The following is a 23,519-nucleotide window of genomic DNA, read 5'->3' as shown; positions in this document are numbered from 1 at the left end:
AGGAGATTTTTGTTCTATGGCAAGTGGCTGACCAGAAGATATCACTTTATGCAAGCCACGAATATATCCTTCAGAAAGCAGCGGGTTATTACCATGCTTACAATTAATATCTTTGTTCGATGATTCTATAAAACATGTTTTAATTTTAATAAGGATAAAGAAAATCTATATTATTTTAACCAAATATTTTAAAATGTACAAATATTCAATTTTTATCCAAGGAGGAAGACAATATTCGGATTGTTACTTATAGACACGTATAATTCTAATAATTGCCAGTAAATTAGCCCCACTATCAAGAGGAGCTCATTATACAGATAACATTCTGTTCTCTTGAACAAGTTTCATACTTCTAAAACATACATGCTCAGATTCTTATTTGTTTATTCTTTACTGTTTTTTGTTATATTTAATGGTATTTTAGTGGTGCTGTCATATACAGTCCATCTGTAGATTTTGAAAGCAAATAATATAAATAATGCTGTTCTAATATCTCATTGATTTCCCTTTCACTATCATAAAATCAAGTCAAACCCTCATTGTTGATTCTAAAAATTATACTTAGGGGCAGATTTAACATGGATCCAATTTCGAGGGTTTTTTGAACTCCCATAACTTCAAAATTCGAATAAAAAATTCGGGTGAATAGGCCATTTTCGTTCGAATTTGAATTGTATGAATCAACATCGTATTCAATAGAATTAGATTTCACAAAAAAACTTTGATTTCAAAAAGTCCACCAATCGACTCCATATAGGTTCTAGGAGGTCCCCTATAGGCTAAAACAGCAATTCAGCAGGTTTTCAGCAGGTTTTAGATGGCGAATAGTCAAAGTCAGATTTTTAAAGAGACAGTACATGATAAAATTAGAATTTTTGATTTTTTTTAAATTTTAATCAAATTTGGACTATTCCCTAGTTGCAGTTCACAAAAATAGCTCAAAATTGAAATTTGCACTTTGACCCTTGATAAATCTGCCCCTTAAAATACTACGTGAACAACAAAACTGGCAGTACACTTTAATGACTTAAAATAATGCTATCACACACAGATTTACTGTATTCATTTTACTCTTTACAAACAGATCTAACACACTAAGGGGCAGATTGATCATAGGTTGAATTAAAATTTTTGTTTACTCTAATAAATTCGAACACTCACAACACAAATGAGAGATTATTTAAGAAAAAATGAGAAAGTCTAATATTTGAATCTGAATCTAATTAATCCGATTTTCCCTCGAAAAAAAACTTGAATGTCAGGAATGCAATTAACATATTCAAATGGTTCAACGGACCTCTGCCATTGACTAATGAACTTGGCAGGTTTTAGGTGGCATATATTCAAATTAGAACTGTTTCCATGGTCGGGTGTGATACATCTCACATTCAATTTACATTCGAATTGGGGGAGTAAAACTTGAATGTGTGAATTATGACACCAAAAATTGTTCAGTATAAAAATAAAACCTTGGTAAAAAGATAGGCAGTGCAAAATAAAAAATGGTTCTAATATAGTTAGTTAGTTAGCCAAAAATGTAATATATAAAGGCTGGAGTGACTGGATGTATAACATAATAGCCAAAACAATACTTCCTGCTTTGCAGCTCTCTTGGTTTCCATTGATTGGTTACCAGGCAGTAACCAATCAGTAATCATCATAAATGTTTGCATTTGAATCTGAGCTGAATGCTGAGGATCAATTGAAAACTCAAAGTGCCATGTTTATGTTGCTGACTAACTCAGAGTTAGAGAGCTGAAAAGCAGGAAGCCATGCTCTGTTCTGTTGGACATCCAGTCACTCCAACATTTATACATTACATTTTTGGCTTATTAACTATATTAGAAACATTTTTTAATTTTGCACAGCCTATCTATTTATCCAGTTTTTATTTTTACACTGAACTGTTCCTTTAATAACCACTAATTAGCCACTAAGTATATAAAAACTACATTTAGATGTCATTCAGTAGATGCATAGACACTGGCTAAAATTATAGTCTTCCTCTGACTCACTGGGATCATTTCACTACCCCTAATTAGAAAAGGAGAATCATTTTCCTCCCCATACACACCTTATTCCATGTTGAAGCGATGGATTCTCGGATTTGAAGTCTCTCTGCTATACATATTATGTATAAAAATGAAGAGAAGGATGTGATTTCATTGCTTTTGAGTTTTATTCTAAGTTTTTAAGTCACTTGGTTTTTGGGTTTTTCTTAAATAAGTGCACATTTGATAATATCAAGTGTTTTCAGTTTTTTGAAATAGCAAAAACCTGATTTTTTTTACATTCTGTTTGGTTTTTTTCATCCTTTAAATTCCTCAAGTCTACTGAATAGCTTATCACTGCTTTTATTAAATCATGCAATATTTATTACTATTATTATACTTTATATTATACTGTATATTTTTTAATATTATTATTATACTCTTCACTTTACATTAAATTGTTGACTTTTTTAAAATATTTTTTGATTAAAAAAGAAGACCTTTTAAACCTTTATTTCAAAGTGAATTAGAGGGAATTTTCGGAGTAAGAAAATTCGAAATAATTTTTGGATAGTTCAACCATTGACTAGGATACTATGACTTTGAATTTACTTTGAATTTGATTCGAATATTCGACCATGCGGTAATCTAAGTACTGTCTCTTTAAAAAAACTTCGACTTCAATACTTCGGCAAATGAAACCTGCTGAAGTGCTATGTTAGCCTATAGGGAGCTCGTGCGATAAAATCATTCGATTCAAAGGGTTTAATTATTCAATCGTTCGATTTTACTTCCATGGTCGAAGTATTTTAATTCCATGGTCGAATTTCAAAGTATTTTTAACTTTGAAATTCAACCTTTGATAAATCTGTCCCTATGTGTTACTTACAAAAATACTTAATTTGACAAGCACCTTATATCATGTTTATTGCTTAAAAAAATATTTTTAATGTTTTAAATACAAATACTCTCATAGTATTCCTCGTGACTAAGTAAATATCCATTACTGGAAATAAAGTCTTTGACCACCATTGCGAGCAGCCTGCTTCCACTACAATAGACTATAGTAAAAACAAGACATTATTATTATTATTAACATGTATTTATATTGCGCCAACATATTGCGTAGCACTGTGACATATGGAATTTATACCACCTAGCACTCTTACATGTAAGTATTCATTTGAATACAATTCTAATAAATATCTATAATGGATATATAAAATATCACATGAATCTATCTAACTTTTTAAGAGACTCTTTAACATCTTTATTTCTGATCGTATATATAAAGGGATTCAACAATGTTGTTAGAAACGCATAAAATACTGCAATTATTTTGTCTTTGTCAGGTATGGAACTTGATTTTGGTTTCATATATGCAGCCATAGCTGAGCCATAAAATATTGTAACCACCATAATGTGAGAGCTGCAGGTAGAGAAGGCCTTTTGTTTTCCAGCACCAGAAGCAAGATTTAGGATTGTTAGGATAATTCGTATATAAGAAATAGCAATAAAAGTTACTGGTATCAATAATAGCACAATGGCACATAAATAGATCACAAATTCAACAGCTGATATATTTCCACATCCTAATGAAATGATTTCTGGCCCTTCACATATAAAATGGTTTATTTTGTTATGTCCACAAAGATTTACATTAAATGTAAGAGCAACATGAGAAATTGATAGCAAAAAACCACAGATATAAATACTTATAGCTATCTTAATACAAAAAGACTGTTTGATAATAGTTGTATAACGTAAGGGGTAGCATATAGCTATATAGCGATCATAAGCCATGACTGCAAGTAGAATGCATTCACTTATCCCAAATGAAAGGGCAAAATACATCTGGGCTGCACATTCTCCATATGAAATGGATTTATGCAATGAAAGTAAATCCTTTAACATGCGAGGAAGACTTGATGTAGAATATAAAATGTCCAGTAAGGAGAGATTAATAAGAAAAAAATACATTGGTGTATGAAGACATTTGTCTGTTATTGTTAAAAAAATTATGAGAGTGTTTCCAAGCAAGATTAGAATATAAACAGTTGTAAAAACCACGAAAAGAAACTTTTGGGTTAGTGGATCATTTGAAAGGCCAAGAAGGATTCTGTTACTGTGCCATTGTTCATTTTCCAGCTGTCTATTAAAAAAACAAGATTGATGTGTTTTGTCACTAGGGTGCTATTGTAAGAATAATATGCTACACAAGTCTTTCTAAAGCTTATATAATATATACATTGGGTCAACACCTATTTTAAATTTCAGGAACTGCCTGACCCTCTAGCTTGTAACTTTTAAATGTTTTTGCCTTGATTTATATTAACCTCCTTAAGCAGCTTTTATTTAAGGAATACGCCTTTATTTAATCTCAAATTTTAGAGCTTTAAAAAATATGGGAATTTATTTTAGAGATTTGTTAAAAAAAATTCAACTGTTACTGAAGGGGCCTCTATGTATTCCAAAGCAATGGTCAAGAAGGCAAAATTGCAAAAAAAATTAAGTATGCAGACAGAGGTTGGCTCCTGTAAAAATTTAGATATTTTTGTTACCAAACAGCAAATTAAAAACAAATGTGCTTAAGTTATTCTGTTATTCTGTAATGGAACAATACAATGCATTAATGGCTGAATTCATTAATGCACGCTTGAAAACTTATAGGACATATTTCAGTTGTAGCCTGACCATTTTTTTTTATTTTCACCAAAACATCAGAAATTAAATTTTTACATCTATCATTACATTGTCTTTGCATGCAACTTGTAATTTTAGCATAAAAGTATTTGTCTGATGCTTCTATATTACCTTTCTTATTCCCATGTTCCTCTATGAGGGGACTGTCTTATTTGTTCAGCAATAGCCCATTAGTATTATGAACCTCAAGTAACAATTACTTACAAAAGCTGCCCTATCAGCGAAAAACCATCAACATGAACTATACACAACTTTTAATGCAAATTAATATTTTGATAAGTAGTTTTTTCAGTGTCAGTATCACTTTAAGCTGAGACCACATTCAATGTTCTGGAGAATGGTACGATAAGTTGTTATTAACATGACTTTATAAAAGACATATGTTAAATAAATGTAATTGCTTTTTATGATGAAGTAAGTAGGAACTTGGACAGTAGATTGCAGTACTAGTAGATAGTAGTACTAGTAGTAGTAGTAGTAGTTGATCTACTGGATTTTTGATTCAATGCTGCATAAACCTTTTTCTTTATAAAGTATGTTGATAATTGCGTTTGACCATGGAGAAAGCAGCATGCACTCACAGATCCAATGACAGGCAAAGTAAAGTAACTGCAAATTTTTATTTAAGGCAAAGAGTGACCAAAAAGCCTTACTCATTTTATTCATGCAGGCACTTAATCATAGGTAATGGTGTTTGTACCCAAATAGAAAATGGCCTAAAAGATTATATATAGTGGGTGTTTAGAACATTCTCACAGGGCTCTTACTGGGGTGACACAGGTTCTGTATTGGGACCACTTTATTGAGTATTTTAATTAATGACTCAGGGAGTACATTTTTTAAAATTGGACATACTAAATTGAAAAGAGGTGGAGATTAGCCTGGATACTTGTGAATAATACAATTAGCTGTAGTAAGCAATGCCAATCAGCACCACTAATGGCCAGGATATACCCCTACAAAAGTGGTATAGATTCATGGGAGAACAAGGTGTTTTGTCCCTTTTATAAAGCACTGGTAAGGCCACATCTACAATTTACAGTGCAGTTTTGGTATCCCATACTTAAAAGGGATAACAATGGAATTTTAGAAAAAATATCTGATAATGAAATGGAGCATCTCAGTTATGAGAAAAAGGTTGGCCAAGTTTACAGTGGAGAAAAGGGAGATTTCATAACTATGTATACATATACAAGGAATCATAAATACATTTTGTGATTTACAATTGCTTGCCAGCAGACAAAAGAGCATCCAAATAGATTAGAAGAATGGAGGTTTCATTTTAACAATTTATTATAGAGACAGCTAAAAAGTTGTAGAATTCTCTGCTCAAAGCAGTTTTTCTCACAAATACATTTGTGCAAATAATAGCCTTCAGGTAGAGGGATGGTCTTGAGCTGACAGCAAATTCTTAAAGAATTCAGAGAGGCCTTTTCAAAGGCTGCTACCAGAGCATTATTTCAGCCAATGTAAACTTCAATGCTTTTGAAGTAAGGTGCTAGGCAAAGTATGGGTTTCTTTGTGTATAGTTTGAAACTGAGAAAACTCAACTGAGATAAGGTAAAACACATTATCTTAAGGGGCTAATAAGAACTGCTCAATCCACTTGTTTCAGTAATAGCCTCATAAAATTCCCCCCTCACTATTTACTCCTCAGTCCTTTCAGTTTAATGGGTTACATTACTGAACAGATAAAATAATCTACATAGTGGAATAAATCAAAATACAAACCTTCATTAATACTAGGGATGCACCAAATATAGGATTTGGTTCGGGATTCGGCCAGGATTCGGCCTTTTTCAGCAGGATTCGGATTCAGCCGAATCCTTCTGCCTGGCCAAACTGAATCTGAATCCTAATTTGCATATGCAAATTAGGGACAGGAGGGAAATTGTGTGACTTTTTGTCACAAAACAAGGAAGTAAAAAAGTGGATTCGATGCATCCCTAATTAATACCACCACTTTTAACTCTTCAATAGATTCAATATAAATCAATAGATTGCAGAAAAGGTGATTCATTTTTTTAATGCATTTTTATATGAACAAACAAGAATCACCAGACAAAACGGAAGGAGAGGGCAATAACTCTAAGAGCTAATGTAAAAATAAAACCCAAGAAAATATTGGGGCAAAGGACATCATAAATGCTTCTATAACATAATTTAAATTGCAAATATATTGCCTATTTTATGGTCTTAGTATTCAATATATTGGTAACATTATAATAAAATATTTCATTTTAATTTTTAGCGAAGGTAATCAGTACTACATCCCTCTCTGAAAGTTTGACTACAGATATTTTAGGAGTTGGTTTCAAATGTATAACATTGAATTGGAAAGAGACCTTCATACACAACATGCACATACAATTGAGGCCAAAACTACTGTTGACGATTCTAAGGTATAAACATTTGTATTTCTTTTCTTTGCAGTGCAGAGTTTGACTGTCATGCAAATTGCAATGAACTCACAAAAGTATAAACTTTTGAATAATGTGTCACCAGAATAAAAAAAGTTTCATACTATCAGGAAATTTTTGATAAATCCAAAACAAGATCAAATCCTTCAGAATTCCCTAGTATGACCTAGAAAACATCCCTTTATTAATTATGTTGCGCAATAGGAAAGTTCTGTTGGTTTCAAAGCTTCTGTAGGTGCAATAAATATGTCACAATTTGTCAGTGGCACAATAAAAACAATAAACCCAACCTTTGTCTGTAAAACAGTCAAGACTCAAATGCTTTACTTTGCTTTCAAAATTTGAAAGGGACGTTTTATAAACCATAATGCCAATTAGCAGAGTACAATATCAAATCTCAAACGTGCAATTATGTCATTAAAGATAATATCATTTTAAACTTCTCTGGGATTTCTAACGAGTCAGCAACAAAGGACTCACTAAAAAGCAAACAAACAAGTTCTGTCTCAGAAAAATATTTTGTCTTGTTGTAAAATCTAGTTCTACCAAAACAACACAAATTAAAGCTAATACATATTAATCTTATTTAAGTGTTTCATTTGTTTACAACAATAACCACTAGTGATGGATTAATATGTGGCATTTCGGTTCACAAGATAATTTGCGAATTTCCAGCAAAATTTGCGAAACGAGACGTGCGCCGCGATTTCGTTGCTTGTCAAAATAATTTGTTGATTTCTAGTCGTGCATCAAAATAATTTGTCGGGAGCTCGTATCTGTGTTTTGACGTACAATGTTTTTTTTTGACGCGCAATGCAATTTGATGAAACCCATCTTCTATCTGTGTTTTGTTTGTGTCACCTTTTTTCAGCTTTGGGGCTACCAATAAAACATTTTCCCTTACGTTCAAGCTTTGTAGACTGTGATGATAAATTAATATGGCATCTTTTGCTTTGTGTCTGAATGTGCTGAATTGCATTGGAGTCAATGAGAAGACCAATTCACATGCTTGTTTCACTTAGTATACTGCTACACAAATGCCCTGCATTGTTAGAGGACTCCTATCTTCTTAAAAGAAAAAAAGGGCTCACATTTTGCCAGTTTCTTAAAAACATCTGTACCTTTTTTACATTAGCTCTGGTTGACTGATAATGGTATCTACTACTACTCTCAGTTTATATTGCTGTTAAACCAAAAAGTACCATCTATAGTTTATTTATTATTAATAGCTTATTAACACAGGCTCAACTATTAATAATTAATCTGAACACATACGGGCACATTTATTATTGGTCGAATATAGAAGGTTAATTAACCCTCAATATTCGACCCTCGAAGTTAAATCCTTCAAATATCGAAGTCGAAGGATTTAGCGCAATTCGTTCGATCGAACGATCGAAGGAATAATCGTTAACCTTAGATCAGAAATTGGTTAGAAAGCCTATGGGGACCTTCCCCATAGGCTAACATTGTACCTCGGTAGGTTTTAGGTGGCAAAGAAGGTGGTCGAAGTTTTCTATAAAGAGACAGTACTTCGACTATCGAATGCTCGAATAGTCGAACGATTTTTAGTTCGAATCGTTTGATTTGAAGTCAAAGTTGTAGTTGAAGGTTGACGTAGCCAATTCAATGGTCGAAGTAGCCAAAAAAATACTTCGAAATTCTAAGTATTTTTTATTCTAATCCTTCACTCGAGCTAAGTAAATGTGCCCCATAATATCTGGGTGCTTTGTATCCCACATTAAGATCAATAAAACATATATTTATGTCAATGAACCATATATTTATTTTCAGAATTTCAGTTTGAGTAATACAGCACTTGCATTTGTACAGTACAAATTATACAGACTGAGGTGTTGCGTAACTACAAGAAAACCATCATCAATAAGGATGGCAAGTATTTAGAGAGTTTTTTGCATCAGATAATCTCCATTTGACAGCTCATTTACTTGTTATCTAACTTGTCTGCTAATATATGACAGTCAGTCAAAGTCAATTGTTCCAATCCTAATCAAAGTATTTATTTAAATACATTTTTGCTGTAAAATAGCAAATCATTATCAAACCAGTCATTACTTTATTGTAATAAACAAGAGAATTCTATGTTTTCTTTTTAAATAACTCTACCCTCTACCTCCACACATATTTAATCCAGTAAAGCAGTGTGCCTCCTCTTTAAATCACTCTAGATTCTCTGGAGGTTGCGCAGAGGTAGGATCACCCCAAAATGCCGGTGCATCCTGCGCCGCAGCCGCTCCATGATGCTCCGGCAGAGTGCCTGGATGCCTTTTGTCCCAGGAGGGATATTGTCATATCTGATGAGGTACCTCACCTCCTCCTCTCTCATCATGCCAGGTCCTACCAATGCCATTGCAAGTTTTTCACTCCTATAAGTGGAAGGGCAGGGCATTGGGTATTTATATTGGGGACACCCATTTTTAACGCGTGGAAGATGCATCACATGACACACAGACAAGCAAAGGCACCGAAATTGGCGAATTGACTACTATAACACTCAAATATGTTGATTTTTTTATAAATTTTAATATTAATGTCACACTATATTTGCTAAGCATGCGGTACTATTAGAAGTAATGCATCATTTTTAGAAACCTTGGCAGACCCCATTCAGAAGAAATAGGAATACCTTATGGCAGTAGTAGCATCAATATAATTAGAATTAAAATTACAATTAGAAGAGGTAGGCCTCAACCAGAAACAATTAACCAGAAAATGTGGCATATTTGGAAGCCACATATTTTTAGGAGCCTTGGCAAAACCCAAGCTTATGGCAGTAGTAGTATCAACGTAGAATTAAAATTACACTTAGAAGAGGTAGGCCTCAACCAGAAAAAATTAACCAGAAAATGCGGCATTATTGGTATTGGAAGCCACATAATTTTTAGGAGCCTTGGCAGACCCCATCCAGAAGAAATTAGACAACTATGCGGCACATAATTTGATGAATCTGCTATTGAAGCTAGTGTCCCTGAAATACATGAAATTTTTTTAGTTGCACGTTTCACATAATGCAAACCAATACAAGTATAATATAACACAACACTAGCATTAGTTGTAGAGTTTGAAGAGATTGTTAATTTGTTATTTGTATGATGACTGAGGCAGCAGGACTTTTGGCAGCAGTCATTTCAGGGACCTCATTTGTGTACTTGCAGACATCTAACTTAGAGGCAGGACTTTGGGTAATAATAGTGTGACTATATTTGCCAACCAAGCAGCAGCATTGGAATCATCTCTGTTAGAACCAGAAGAATTAAATGAGGCAGGCCTCAAACAGTAGACATTTGCCAAATAATGAGGCAATAGTAGCAACAGCAGCAGCAGCAGTAGTTTTGGAATCAACTACATTTAGACTGTAAGCCCTACGGGGTAGGGCCCTCTAGCCTTTTGTTTCCTTGGCACTGAGCACTTAATCTGTATTTTAATTATATTTTATATGTATGTGAATTGTATTTCTAATAATGCACTTATTGTTACTTTTTATTTCAATGAACCCTTGTTTGTTACTACTAATTTACTGTTATGCTGTACAGTGCTTTGCCCTCAAGGAGCAGTAGTAGCAACAGCAGCAGCAGTAGTATTGGGATCAACTATATTAGAACAGTATCTGCTGTCTGCAATGGGCACTTTGATATTCCTGCTTATCCAGGCCTCATTAATTTTTATGAATATCAGCATATCCATGCTGCCAGTGGATAGCCATGTCCGCTTCTCAGTGACCACCCCACCTGCGGCACTGAAGACACGCTTTGACAGGACACTGGCAGGGGGCAAGCCAGCACCTCCAGAGTATACTGTGCCAGTTCTGGCCACTGGTCGAGCCTCGATACCCAAAAATGCATGGGTTCATCATCAGGGCGAATGGCGTCCTGCACACTGACTGACCCCATGTAGTCAGCCAGCATATGCTCCACCCACTGCCGGTGGTGGCTTTGGGTGCTGCTGCGCTACAGTGCTGTTGTGGGGTTGGATGCCCATGGCCAGCACCACGGCCTCTTCCTCATCCGCCCCTCCCTACCCCACCCTTCTTCCCACCACCACCCCTCCTCCCTCTTCCACGGCCCATCATAGTGGGCACAACTAGACTAAAACAAAAAAAAAACAAGGGGGGTTTGGATATTTGGGGGAAGGAAAGGAGAAAAAAAAATAAAACCCTCAACTAAATCCCCTCAGCAGAAGTCTGTAACCAACAAGGAATACACACAGAAGCACAGATAAAGACAGTTAGCCCTAACAAGGGCTATTGGGTGGTGAGCAGGCAAGCAAAAGAGGAAAAACAGTAAACTGAAATCCACAACTTCCACTTGCACTGACTCACTACACAAACTCCTCTAGCTAAATAAAACACAAATCACTCTCACTATCCTGCTCTCTCTAACCTCTACCAAAAATGTACCAGAGTAATTCGCCGCGTTTGCACCTCCTTATATAGACAATGGGACGGCTCACATCTAATGGCTGCCGTGGCTGACATTCCGTTTGTCGCGTGTCGTTTTTTTTTACGCGCGTGCCCATGGTGGCAAAACTCGCGCTCAACGAAAAATTCGTCATGTGGCAAAACGAGCCAATCGGCGAATTTTTGCCGTGGTTTCACAAAAAAATTCACCCACTGTGAAACGCAGAAAATTGCCGCAAATTTAACTATAGTGAATTTATTCACCCATCACTAATAAAGACAAAAAACAGAAACCCAAAAAATTGGGAGAATCTCCATGTTGCTAAAAAATGCATTAACCATAACCAACCTTACCCCCCTCTTCCCATCTGCACCAAATGAACCCACCAGAACAGCCCTTCTCCTCCATACCTGTACTGAAAAGGCAAAGCTGAAAAGCAGGGTTGGCCATCACAATGTCTGACCACTTGACTTGGCATTTTGGTCTCCAATCAGGACTATGAGCACTGCCAATATCATATGTATAGCAAAAGTTATACCTGAAATAATAAATCTCTCCTATTAAATAGGAGAGCAAGGGCATAAAAAAGATTTATATAGTTATTTTGTGTTACAGAAACATATTCACTGAAGCCACATGTACTTTTAATTTATCTACTATCATGTAATGGGGCATATTTATCAAAGAGTGAAGTTTGAGATCACTACAGTCCACTAGAGTAAAATTCCACCACTCTACATTCATTTTTATAGAATTTTTAAAGGCATATTTATCAAAGAGTGAACTTCAACGTTCACCCATTGATAAATGCTCTTTTAAAAATCCCATAGAAATAAATGGAGAGTGGCAGAATTAGTGGAATGTGGTATTTTGTAACATTACTCTTTGATAAATGTGCCCCTTTATGCCTTCTCCCTTCTTTATCTACCCCAGCTTCTATTCAGTTCTAACTCTGCAGTAAAGTCATGTTAAAATTAATTTTTTTTTGAAAAAATATTTTAAATGTTTCAAAAATTTGGATTATTTGGATACATTTTGGAGCTTTATGGATAATGAATCCAATACCTGTTGTGGTTTTTAACAAAGACTGGAAGATATAGTTTTTTTTTCTAAATTATAATTCTAATTGTGTCTAATATCTTCAAGAGGAGATGAGCAAAAAAAATAAAATAAAACCATTATATACTGGTAGAAAAATAATAATTCTAAAGGTTCCTTAAACACTGGGGTGCATTTATTCAGACTGAAAATTTCAGAAGTAATCTGATGATTTTTCCAATGCCTTAATTATTTATTAATGATTAATAAATCATCTTTATTCAAGTCACAGGTTAGCTACAAAAACTAGGAGGAGTTCAGGATAGCATTCCAAGGAGCACTGCATGACATAAGAATGGTAGGGTCTAGACAAATAAAGCTTAAAGGGATTACGCTCTCGGTTGGGGTTAGCAGGCATCTCTGGCTCCTTCTCTTTTCTCACTTATACTGGGGTATAATTTTTCATTAAATTTCTGCTAGCAGTTGGAAGTTATGTTTAAGTTTTGAGTGCCATCCTGATTTCTAGAGTCTCTTAACTCTTGTTCAGTTTGGTTATAGTGTGAGCAGTGCATATGGAATGCTTGTCTTTGTATACAGTGAGTAGTAGAAAAGCAATGCTTGTCTGTATATTCTCTGAGCAGTGCATGTCCAATGTAATCATATAATTACTCTGGAGGTCAATGCTCAGGTGCAGGTAATGAGTAGGTTGTTTTCCCTCTTACTCCCTTCCTTAACAGTTTAGCGTAAAGCTCAGAAGCATCAGGTAGGAGTTTTTGTGTTGCAGTTCTGTCCTGTTAGTTACTGTTCAAGGTTGTTACTCTTAAATATGAATTTACATGTTATCTTCGGTGCTTCATTGGGTTGAGTGCAGAGGACTCTTGTATTTGTCTATATGTATTTTGTGGTCACAGCCTCATTGCACCCCCACCTAATGGTTTTAAAAAATAGTGGTGAGCACAACTTTCCCTTGTTTTTTATAGTATATATACTATATAATAATACAATTTAGTAATAGTTTAATGTTGCTTTAAATGACAACCATTTGATATGATTAAGAGACTCGAATATGAATAGGAGAGGGCCTGAATAGAAAGATGAGAAGGCTGGAATGAGTTCGAAAAAGAAGGCAAATAATTCAAAAGCTATAACAAATAAATAATGAGGAAAATTGAAAAGTTGCTTAGCATTGGCCATTCCATAACATACCAAAAGTTAACTTAAATGGAAACCAGCCCTTTAATAAATCTCGAATTTTTAGAGCTTTTAAAAAAAAATGGGAAAAGCACAAGTTTTTAGAGATTTGTGGAATAAAACTCAGATTAAGATTGAGTAACTGTTACAAAAATGATTATGTACAATAAATGGCTCAACGCATTAATGTGAGCATGTGCCTGGGGCCTAAAGAAACACACCCTTGAGAATTTATAAAACATAGTTTGGTTGTAGCCTCACTATTTATTTTTTTATTTTCACCAGAACACTAGAAATTACATTTCTACATCTATCATTACATTGTCTTGGCATGCTACTTGCAATTTTGCCATAAAAATATTTGCCTGATGCTTTTACATTACCTATCTGATCCCCCTTGTTCCTCTATGAGAGGACTGTCTAATAATTACAAGTAAGATAATATTAAGTAACAATTACAGCCCTATCAGTGAAAAACATGACCTATACACAACTTTTAATGCAGATTAATATTTTGTAATTTTTTCAGTGTCAGTATCACTTTAAGGGATCACATTAAAGAGTATGTTCTGGAGAATGGCACTATAATTGGTAATTAACATGACTTTATAAATATTTTAAATAAATGTAATTACTTTTTATGATGAAGTAAGTAGGACCTTGGCTGGTAGTTTATAGCAGATGTGATCTATTTGGATTTTTGATCCAGTGCTGCATAAACCTTTTTCTTTATAAAGTATGTTGATGTTGGTAATTGTGTTTGTCCATGGAGAAAGCAGCATGCACTCACAGATCCCATAATAGCAAAGTAAAGTAACTACAAATTTTTATTTCTGGCAAGGAGTGACCAAACACAGCCTTACGCTTTCATGCACGCAGGCAATTAATCATAGGTAATAAGTTTGTATCTGGATAGAAAACAACCTAAAAGATTGTATATAGTGGGTGATTAGAACATTCTTAATGGTGTGCCATTTATTAAAAATGGACATACTAATTTAGGCAAAAGGGGAGATGAACCTGAGTATTTGTGAATAATCAGCAATACCAATCAGCACCAGAAATGGCCAGAATAGACCCCTAAAAAAGTCGTATAAATCCATGGGGGAACAAAGTGATTTGTCCCTTTTACAAAGCACTGGTAAGGCCATATCTACAATTTACAGTGCAGTTTTGGACACCCATAATTAAAAGAGAAATTAATGAAAAAAATGTCCAAAGAAGAACAACTGATAATTGTATGGAGCCTCTCAGTCACGATTTCTTACAGAGAGAGCTAAACAGCTGTAGAATTCACACCTCAAAGCAGATTTTCTCACAAATATATTTGTGCAAGGAATAGCCTTCAGGTAAAGGAATGGTCTTGAGCTGATTTTCAGCCAAGGTAATCAATTCTACATCCCTCTCTGAACGTTTGACTAAAGATATTTTAGGAGTGGGGTTTTAAATGTGTAGCATTGGATTGGAAAGAGACCTTCATACACAACATGCATATAGAATTGAGGCCAAAACTATTGTAGATGATGCTATAGTATAAACATTTGTATTTCTTTTGTTTGCAGAGACTGTCAACACATTGCAATGAACTCCCAAAAGTATAAGCTTTTGATAAATGTGTCAATTGAATAAAAAAATTTTCATAGTGTCAGGAACATTTTGATAAATCCAAAACAAGATCAAATCCTTTAAAATTCCCTACTATGACCTATAATACATCTGCCCCTTAGTAATTATGTTGTGCAATAGGAAAGCTTCTGTAGGTTTCAAAGCTTCTGTAGGTGCATTAAATATGTCACAATTTGCCAGTGGCACAATAAAACTAATAAACCCAACCTTTGTCTGTAAAACAGTCAAGAATCAAATGCCTTACTTTGCTCTTGAATTCTGAAAGGGAAATGTTTTTATAAATCATAATGCCAATTAGCAGAGTACAATAATACATATTCATCATATTTAAGTTGTATTTGTTTATAATAATAGCCACAAAATACAGTAATGGAAACCCCAAAATTTGGAGAATCCCCCATACTAAACCATACTAAAGCAAAGACCACTTGACTTTGCATTTTGGTATCCAATCAGGAGCATGAGCACTTGAAGCAAGTATCATACGTATAGCAAAAGTTATTCCTGAAATATTAGAGGCATAAAAAATATTTATATTGTTTTGGTTACAGAAACATATTCTCTAAAACCACATTTACTTTTAATTTATCTACCGATATCATTTATACCATCTATCTCTCAATGGGGCATATTTATCAAACAGTGAAGGTCGAGATCACCCTAGTCCACTACGATGAATTTACGCCACTCCGTTCATTTTTATAGAATTTTTAAAGGTCTATTTATCAAAGAGTAACTTTCACCTATTGATAAAAGCTCTTTTAAAAATCCCATAGAAATGAATGGGTGTAATTAACACTAGTGGAATGTGGTGATTTGTAACTTCACTCTTTGATAAATATGCCCCTTTATGTTTTCTTCCTTCTTCATTTACTTCAGCTTCTATTCAGTTTTAACCCTGCAGCAAAGGGTTTAAAAATGTATTATTAAAAAATTATTTGAAATGGACACTGCTTAGGATAACAACCAAACTGAATGTATAAGATACTCAAAATGAATTTAAAAATTTAGATAGATAGTAAAATTGATAATAAATATAAGTAAATTACCAATTCCCTAGAAAAGTGATTAGTGTCAATAGTTAATATGCATGGCCACATATAGTTTTGCATTAAAATATGTATTTACATTAATGATTTTCACAAATCCATCCTAAAACTTCACCTTGAGTTCTCTTTTGCTGGGAAAATATGCAGTATGTTGCATCAGGGGAAAATGCAGAAAAATGGCAGCCATCATTATTATCTGCACTGTGCCTTCCACATCAAACAATGAGATTGTGACCACCCCATCCAAGAAGGTGAACAAGTATGAAACACTTAAGGCCAGACTGGTGCTATTAATTCTACAATAAATACTTTTATTTCCATACAAACTGCATTTGAAGTACTCTCTTTGAGTGCCCACCAAATTTTGTACACACAGTTGAGTCTGTCTCCTATGCTGTAGGCTCAGGGCAGTTCACCCGAGACCTCCATTATACAATTTTCTCAATATTCCAGAATACCGTTTAAATAAAGAAATATTTTACCTAACACTAAGTACCATCTGTACAAATATTTTACCACTTTTCTGCTATAATCTAACTAATTTAGTGAAAGCCATAATAAGAGAAAAGTTTAGATTCTTACCAAATAGTTCAATTAGCCTGTGTCTTTTTAATTTTGAGAGATTTGTTATTGTTTTTTTTACCATCTTTAATCCTACATAAAATCTATGTTCTGTGAAAAGCCACAGAACATATATTCTACCACCCCAGGTTAGTGCCACACACACACACACACACACACACAAACACACACTTATTTTACCAAAACACACTTACATTCACACTTACACACATACTCATACAATTTTGGGGGATCATGGGGGTCACACACATTCAAGCACTCAAACATGCTTGCACACACACACAACACGCAATTTGCCAATTGTACACACATGCACACTTTTTGCGTCTTTTTTCTTATTGCATCTTCTGTTTTTTTTGAGTTAAAAACTGTTTTATTACCATTGTGAAAATTGTATTCACTAACTGCACTGTGCAATACCTTTTTTATGTTATTTTGGTGATTATATTGCAATTTTGTTGATTTTGGTGCATTTTTAGCCATTTTATTGCATGTCTAGCCATTGTATTACATTTTCAGGTTTGCGTAGGTGTTGTTTGCTTATTTCTGTCTGTAAAACCTATTTGGCCATGCTAAAATATTCAAACTATGATTCTGACTGCTGATTACAGAAGACGAGAAACACATTGATTTTTCTGGTTTTGTTGGATTTTAGTGATTTTATTGTATTCCCTCTGTTCTATGTTCATTTTGCCCATGGAAATTTTGTCTGCTATATATCCTATATATCCATTTGGGGGTCTCTGTGCGCGATATAATTTGATTTATATATGCATTTCAGGCATCAAAATGTTCAGCAGATCCATGGCATTCATATTTAGGGTACCGTTTGCTGGTATGTTACGAAATGTGCGGTATATAATGGGGTAAAATGCAAGCTTTGCAACGATTTTCAGAAATTTCATAAAAAGCATTATGTTTGGTATAGCTTTGCAGTTTGGTTGTTTGTAGTAGAAAGACATATTTACCCATTTTAGATTTCTCAGAATGTGTATTTTGGAAAATATATGGTTTTATAGGGTCTCCTTACTGTTAGGGCAGTGATCCCCAACCAGTAGCTCATGAGCAACATGTTGCTCTCCAACCCCTTGGATGTTGCTCCCAGTGGCCTCAAAGCAGGTGCTTATTTTTGAATTCCAGGCTTGGAGGCAAGTTTTGGCTGCTTAAAAACCAGGTGCACTGCCAAACAAAGCCTCAATGTAGGTTGACAATCCCCATAGGGACTACCAAATGGCCAATTACAGCACTTATTTGGCACCCCAAGAACATTTTTCATGCACGTGTTGCTGCTCAACTCCTTTTACATCTGAATGATGCTCATGGGTTCTAAAGGTTGTGGATCCCTGTGTTAGGGGGTCTAATGGCAGATAATACACATACTGTGTGCTTATATTGCAGTAGCCAGAGTGTCATACGTGAGAATTTATTGCACTATTTCAATTTGGGGGTCTCTGTATTCCACACGTAGTTTGGTAAATCTATGCATATTGGGCATCAAACTGTTTAGTAGACTCCTGGCATTCATATTTAGGATGCCTTTTGCTGCTGGTACATAATAAAACATGGGGTATATAATGCGGTAAAATGAAAGCTTTGTGGCAATTTTCAGAAATTTCGTAAAAAACTTTGTTTATCATAGCTTTGCAGTTTGGTAGTATGCAGAAAAAAAGACATATTTACCCATTTTAGATTTGTCAGAATGTGTACTTTCAGAAGACATATGGTTTTCAAGGGTCTCCATACTGTTAGGGGGTCTCGTGGCACATAGTACACATACTGGGTGCTCATACTATAGTAGTCAGTGTCATACATGAGAATTCATATGCACTATTTGGATTTAGGGGTCTTTGTATGCCACATAGTTTTGTAAATCTATGCATATTGCACATAAAACAGTTTAGAAGACCCCTGGCGTTCATATTTAGGATGCCTTTTGCTGGTACATTACAAAACATGGGGTATATAATGGGGTAAAATGCAAGCTTTGTAACGATTTTTAGAAATTTCATAAAATCGTTATGTTTAGCGTAGCTTTGCAGTTTTGTAGTTTGCAGTAGAAAGACATATTTACCCATTTTAGATTAATCGGAATGTGAACTTTATGGTTTTCTAGTTTTTCTTTATGGTTTTCTAGATTCTCCATATAGTTAGAGGGTCTCATGGCACATAATACACATACTGGGTGCTTATATTGTAGTACCCAGAGTGTCATACATGAGAATTCATATGCACTATTGGATTTAGGGATCTCTGTATGCCACATAGTTTGGTAAATCTATGCCTATTTGGCATCAAACTGTTTAGTAGACTCCTGGCGTTCATATTTAGGATGCTTTATGCTGGTAATGATACATGGACGATACAATGCTGGAAAGTTGATGCTTTGAGGCAATATTCAGATGTTTCACCAAAACCAGCAATTTTGGGAAAGCCTTGCAACTCAGTTGTTTAGAGCAGAAAGGTATGAGTACGCCTTTTAGGTTTGGTAGCATGTGTACTTTCCAAAAATGTATGGTTTTGGGGGGTATATATATATTTCTGGAGTAAATGTGTTGATTTTTCAGTAGCTGAAGTAAAGTCCTGGACAATTTGGATACACTAACTTCATATTGGGGTCTCTAAATGCCTGATACTTTGATAAACCTATGCACAATGGACATCAAACTGTTCAGTCGACCCCTGGTAATCATATTTAGGGTGCTTTTTCTTGGTACCTAATATAGTGCGGGATATGTGGAGCAGCAATAAAACCTTTGAAGTGATTTTTCAGAATTTTAATACATTTTTATAAAAACTGTTCTGTTCAGACAAGCTTTGATGTTTGGTAGTTAGGGGTAGAGAGACATAGTTACCCATTTTGGAATCAACCGAATGTGTACTTTTCAAAAATATATGGTTTTCTGGGGTAAACCTATTGTTTCAAGATTTTCTGGCCTTGGAATCTAAAGTATGCTGTTTTCTGCCTTAGTGCTTTCAAAATTTGGTAATATACTGCCGGGAGTTTTTGCTATACAGAAGTCCTAAATCTCCCTAAAACTATACATATCTGTTATTGGCATGTTTGAGAGACATGAGGCTTTCCAAAACAGTTGGATTTTCATGCGTAAAATTAAACATTTTTCTGGTATAAATTCATATATTATGAAAAATAGGACATATAAATCTTAGCAGAGGTGGAAATAAATGACAGCAGATTTAGAAAGCTCAGGTTCTCCTGAAAATAATAAATTAAAGCTCTCCCCTCAGAAAATGCCCTAAAGTGAGAGAGCACAAAATGTTTAAAAAATGTCTGGCATTTCGTGAAACAAAAATGTGAAATTCTGCTGGCACTTAAAAGTTTAAAAAGGGGCAAGTTAATCTCAGTACTGATACCTTTCAAAGCTTACACAGGGTAAGCAGACCCAGCAGGCAGAATTTCATGTGGAGGGTGAACAAGGGAGGGTGGCCCATGGACTGCCAGTTTGAAAACACTGATCTGGAATGTTTGGAAACTGGGGTTTTGTAGATGAGGGATCTTTCTACAATATAAACATTAAATAAACCCTAGATTATTGTTTGACCACCAATATGGATCATGCAGCTTAGTAACCATCAAATTCAAGACACTAATTTGTTATTAAAGCAAACAAGGAAATCATTTATAAAAATTAGAATTATTTGCTTATAATGGGCCATATGGAAGATGGTCTTCCTGACCTTTTTGGATAATGGTTCCAGACAAAGGATTCCATACCTGTATGAATTTATTTCATTTTTTTTATCTCCAGTCACTAATATATTTATGAAAAAACATGAATCAAAAGAACTTGCATTTAGTTATGGAAAAAAATGAATTTGAGTGGAACATGTGAATTTAAAAATAATTTTCTCCAGTCATGGAAAAAGACACAATTTGTTATTTAGAATTAAAACAGTGATATTTCTTCACTTAAGGGCAGATTAACTAAGGTTTGAGTGAATTTTTGAAGTTAAAAAACTTTGAATTTCGAAGTAATTTTTTGGATACTTCGACCATCGAATAGGCTACTATGATTTTCACTTTGGCTTCGAATTCGATTCAAAGTAAAATCATTTTAATATTCGACCATTCGATAATCAAAGTACTGTCTCTAAAAAAAACTTTGACTTCAATACTTAGCCTATGGGGACCTTCTACAACATTTTTCTAAGTCTTTACACATCGAATAAAAATGCTTTGATTGATCGCTAAAATCGTTCGAATGATTTAATCGTTCGATCAAAAGATTTTACTTCGAATGTACGATGGCCAAATTCGGTGAAAAATACTTCGACTTCGATATTCGAAGTATTTCAATTCAAAGGTTAAATTTCAAAGTATTTATCACTTCGAAATTCGACCCTTGATAAATCTGTCCCTAAATGTGACAGAATAAATGATACTACATAGGAGTCTAGTAATGAGAACCTAGAGCCAGTACGTAAAAGCCACAAGATTTTTGCAAACTCCCGTTATACACATGCTAACTACATAAGCATCACAGATGGTATTAACTTCCCCATTTTGCCCAAACATTTAAAGAAGGTCATAATCTATGTTTATTGTACATCCCAACCCACCAGTTACATGATAAAATATAATTAAACAAATAAAATAGTCCCCATAAATACATCTTAAGGGCTGGCCAGTCCATAAAATGTTTGCATTCAAATAGTTATGGTTATTTTTAAACATTAAGCTCAATTTTTTATATTTATGATTATTAGTTAACCATAAACCTTGCTGTCCTCGTCTGCTTCTTTCTAGAATTTACAGATGCATTTTCCCTCAAAAAAACTCAAATGACAGGAAGGCAATTAACATATTCAAATGGTTCAACGGACCTCTGCCATTGACTTGTAAATGAACTTGGCAGGTTTTAGGTGGCGATTATTACAATTAGAACTGTTTCCATGGTCGAGGTGTGATACGTCTCACATTTAAATTTACATTCGAATTGGGGGATTAAAATTTGAAAGTGTGAATTATGACACCAAACATTTTTTCAAAAATTCTAATTCAAATTTACTATTTGAGCCTTAAAGGAATTGTTCAGTATAAAAATAAAACCTGGGTAAATAGATAGGCATTGCAAAATAAAAAATGTTTCTAATATAGTTAGTTAGCCAAAAGTGTAATGTATAAAGGCTGGAGTGACTGGATGTCTAACATAATAGCCAGAATACTACTTCCTGCTTTGCTGCTCTTGGTTTCCATAGTTACCAGGCAGCAACCAATCAGTGACTTGAGGTGGACCACATGGATCATAAATGTTTGCTTTTGAATCTGATCTGAATGCTGAGGATCATTTGCAAACTCACTGAACAGTTATGTCCCATGTTGCCCCCCACTTCATATTGCTAACTAACTCAGACTTAGAGAGCCTAAAAGTCATGTTCTGTTCTGTTGGACATCCAGTCACTCCAGCATGTATACATTACATTTTTGGCTAACTAACTATATCAGAAACATTTTTTATTTTGCACAACCTATCTATTTAACCAGTTTTTATTTTTACACTGAACTGTTCCTTTAATAACTCTGCCCCTTAGTATATAAAAACCCCATTTAGATGTCATTCAGTAGATGCATAGACACTGGCTAAACTGTCAAAAATAAATACATATTTTTCTACCCAGACATAATTAATTCCCTGATAGTCTTCCTCTGACTCACAGGGGGAATTTCCCTACCCCCTAATTAGAAAAGGAGAATCATTACCCTCCCCACACACACCTTATTCCATGCTGAAGCGATGGATACTCGGATTTGAAATCTCTCCAAATTATGTATGAAAATGAAGGGAAGGATGTGATTTCATTGCTTTTGAGTTTTATTCTATGTTTTTAAGTCACATCTTTTTGGGTTTTTCTTAAATAAGTGCACATTTGATATCAAGTGTTTTTAGTTCATTTAAATAGAAAAAACTTGAAAATTCTGTTTGAATTTTTTCATCCTTTAAATTTCCCAAATCTACTGAATAGCTTATCACTGCTTATATGAAATCATGAAATGTTTATTACTATTATTATACTATATATTAAACTGTATATTTTCAATATTATTATTATACGCTTCACTTTACATATGAAATCCATATACTGTATGTTGCCTTTCTTAAAATATTTTTAATTAAAAAGGAAGACCTTTTAAACCTTTATTTATGCAAATATAAATTAACTAATTAAAATCTTCTAATTAATCATCTATAACCTTTATGTGTTACTTACAAAAATACTTAATTTGTTAAACAACTTCTTTCACGTTTATTGCCTACAAAAATCTATAAATTTTTAACATTTTAAATACAAATATACTCATTGGATACCTCATGACTAAGTTAATATCCATTACTGGAAATAAAGTCTTTGACCACCCATGCGACCAGCCTGCTCCCATTACAACAGACAATAGTAAAAATGGGACATATGGAATTTATACCACCTAGCACTCTTAAATTTAAGTATTCATTTGAATAGAATTGTAATAAATATCTATAATGG

General features: G+C 34.2%; 1 protein-coding gene across 1 annotated transcript; it reads right to left on the bottom strand.

Annotated features, from left to right (window-relative positions):
• Nucleotides 1-3,218: 3,218 nt before the first annotated feature.
• LOC108701872 (olfactory receptor 2D2) lies at nucleotides 3,219-23,367 on the bottom strand. The gene is made up of 2 exons (XM_018236884.1): nucleotides 23,345-23,367; nucleotides 3,219-4,143 (listed from the first exon to the last, which is right to left on the bottom strand). The coding sequence occupies exons 1-2, from the start codon at nucleotides 23,365-23,367 to the stop codon at nucleotides 3,219-3,221; spliced, it is 948 nt and encodes a 315-aa protein (XP_018092373.1).
• Nucleotides 23,368-23,519: the final 152 nt, after the last annotated feature.

Source organism: Xenopus laevis, chromosome 9_10L (genome assembly GCF_017654675.1).
Source record: "Xenopus laevis strain J_2021 chromosome 9_10L, Xenopus_laevis_v10.1, whole genome shotgun sequence".
NCBI classification, from domain to species: Eukaryota; Metazoa; Chordata; class Amphibia; order Anura; family Pipidae; genus Xenopus; species Xenopus laevis.
Note: the sequence above shows the minus strand (reverse complement) of the source record. Positions and strands in the feature narration are given on the sequence as shown.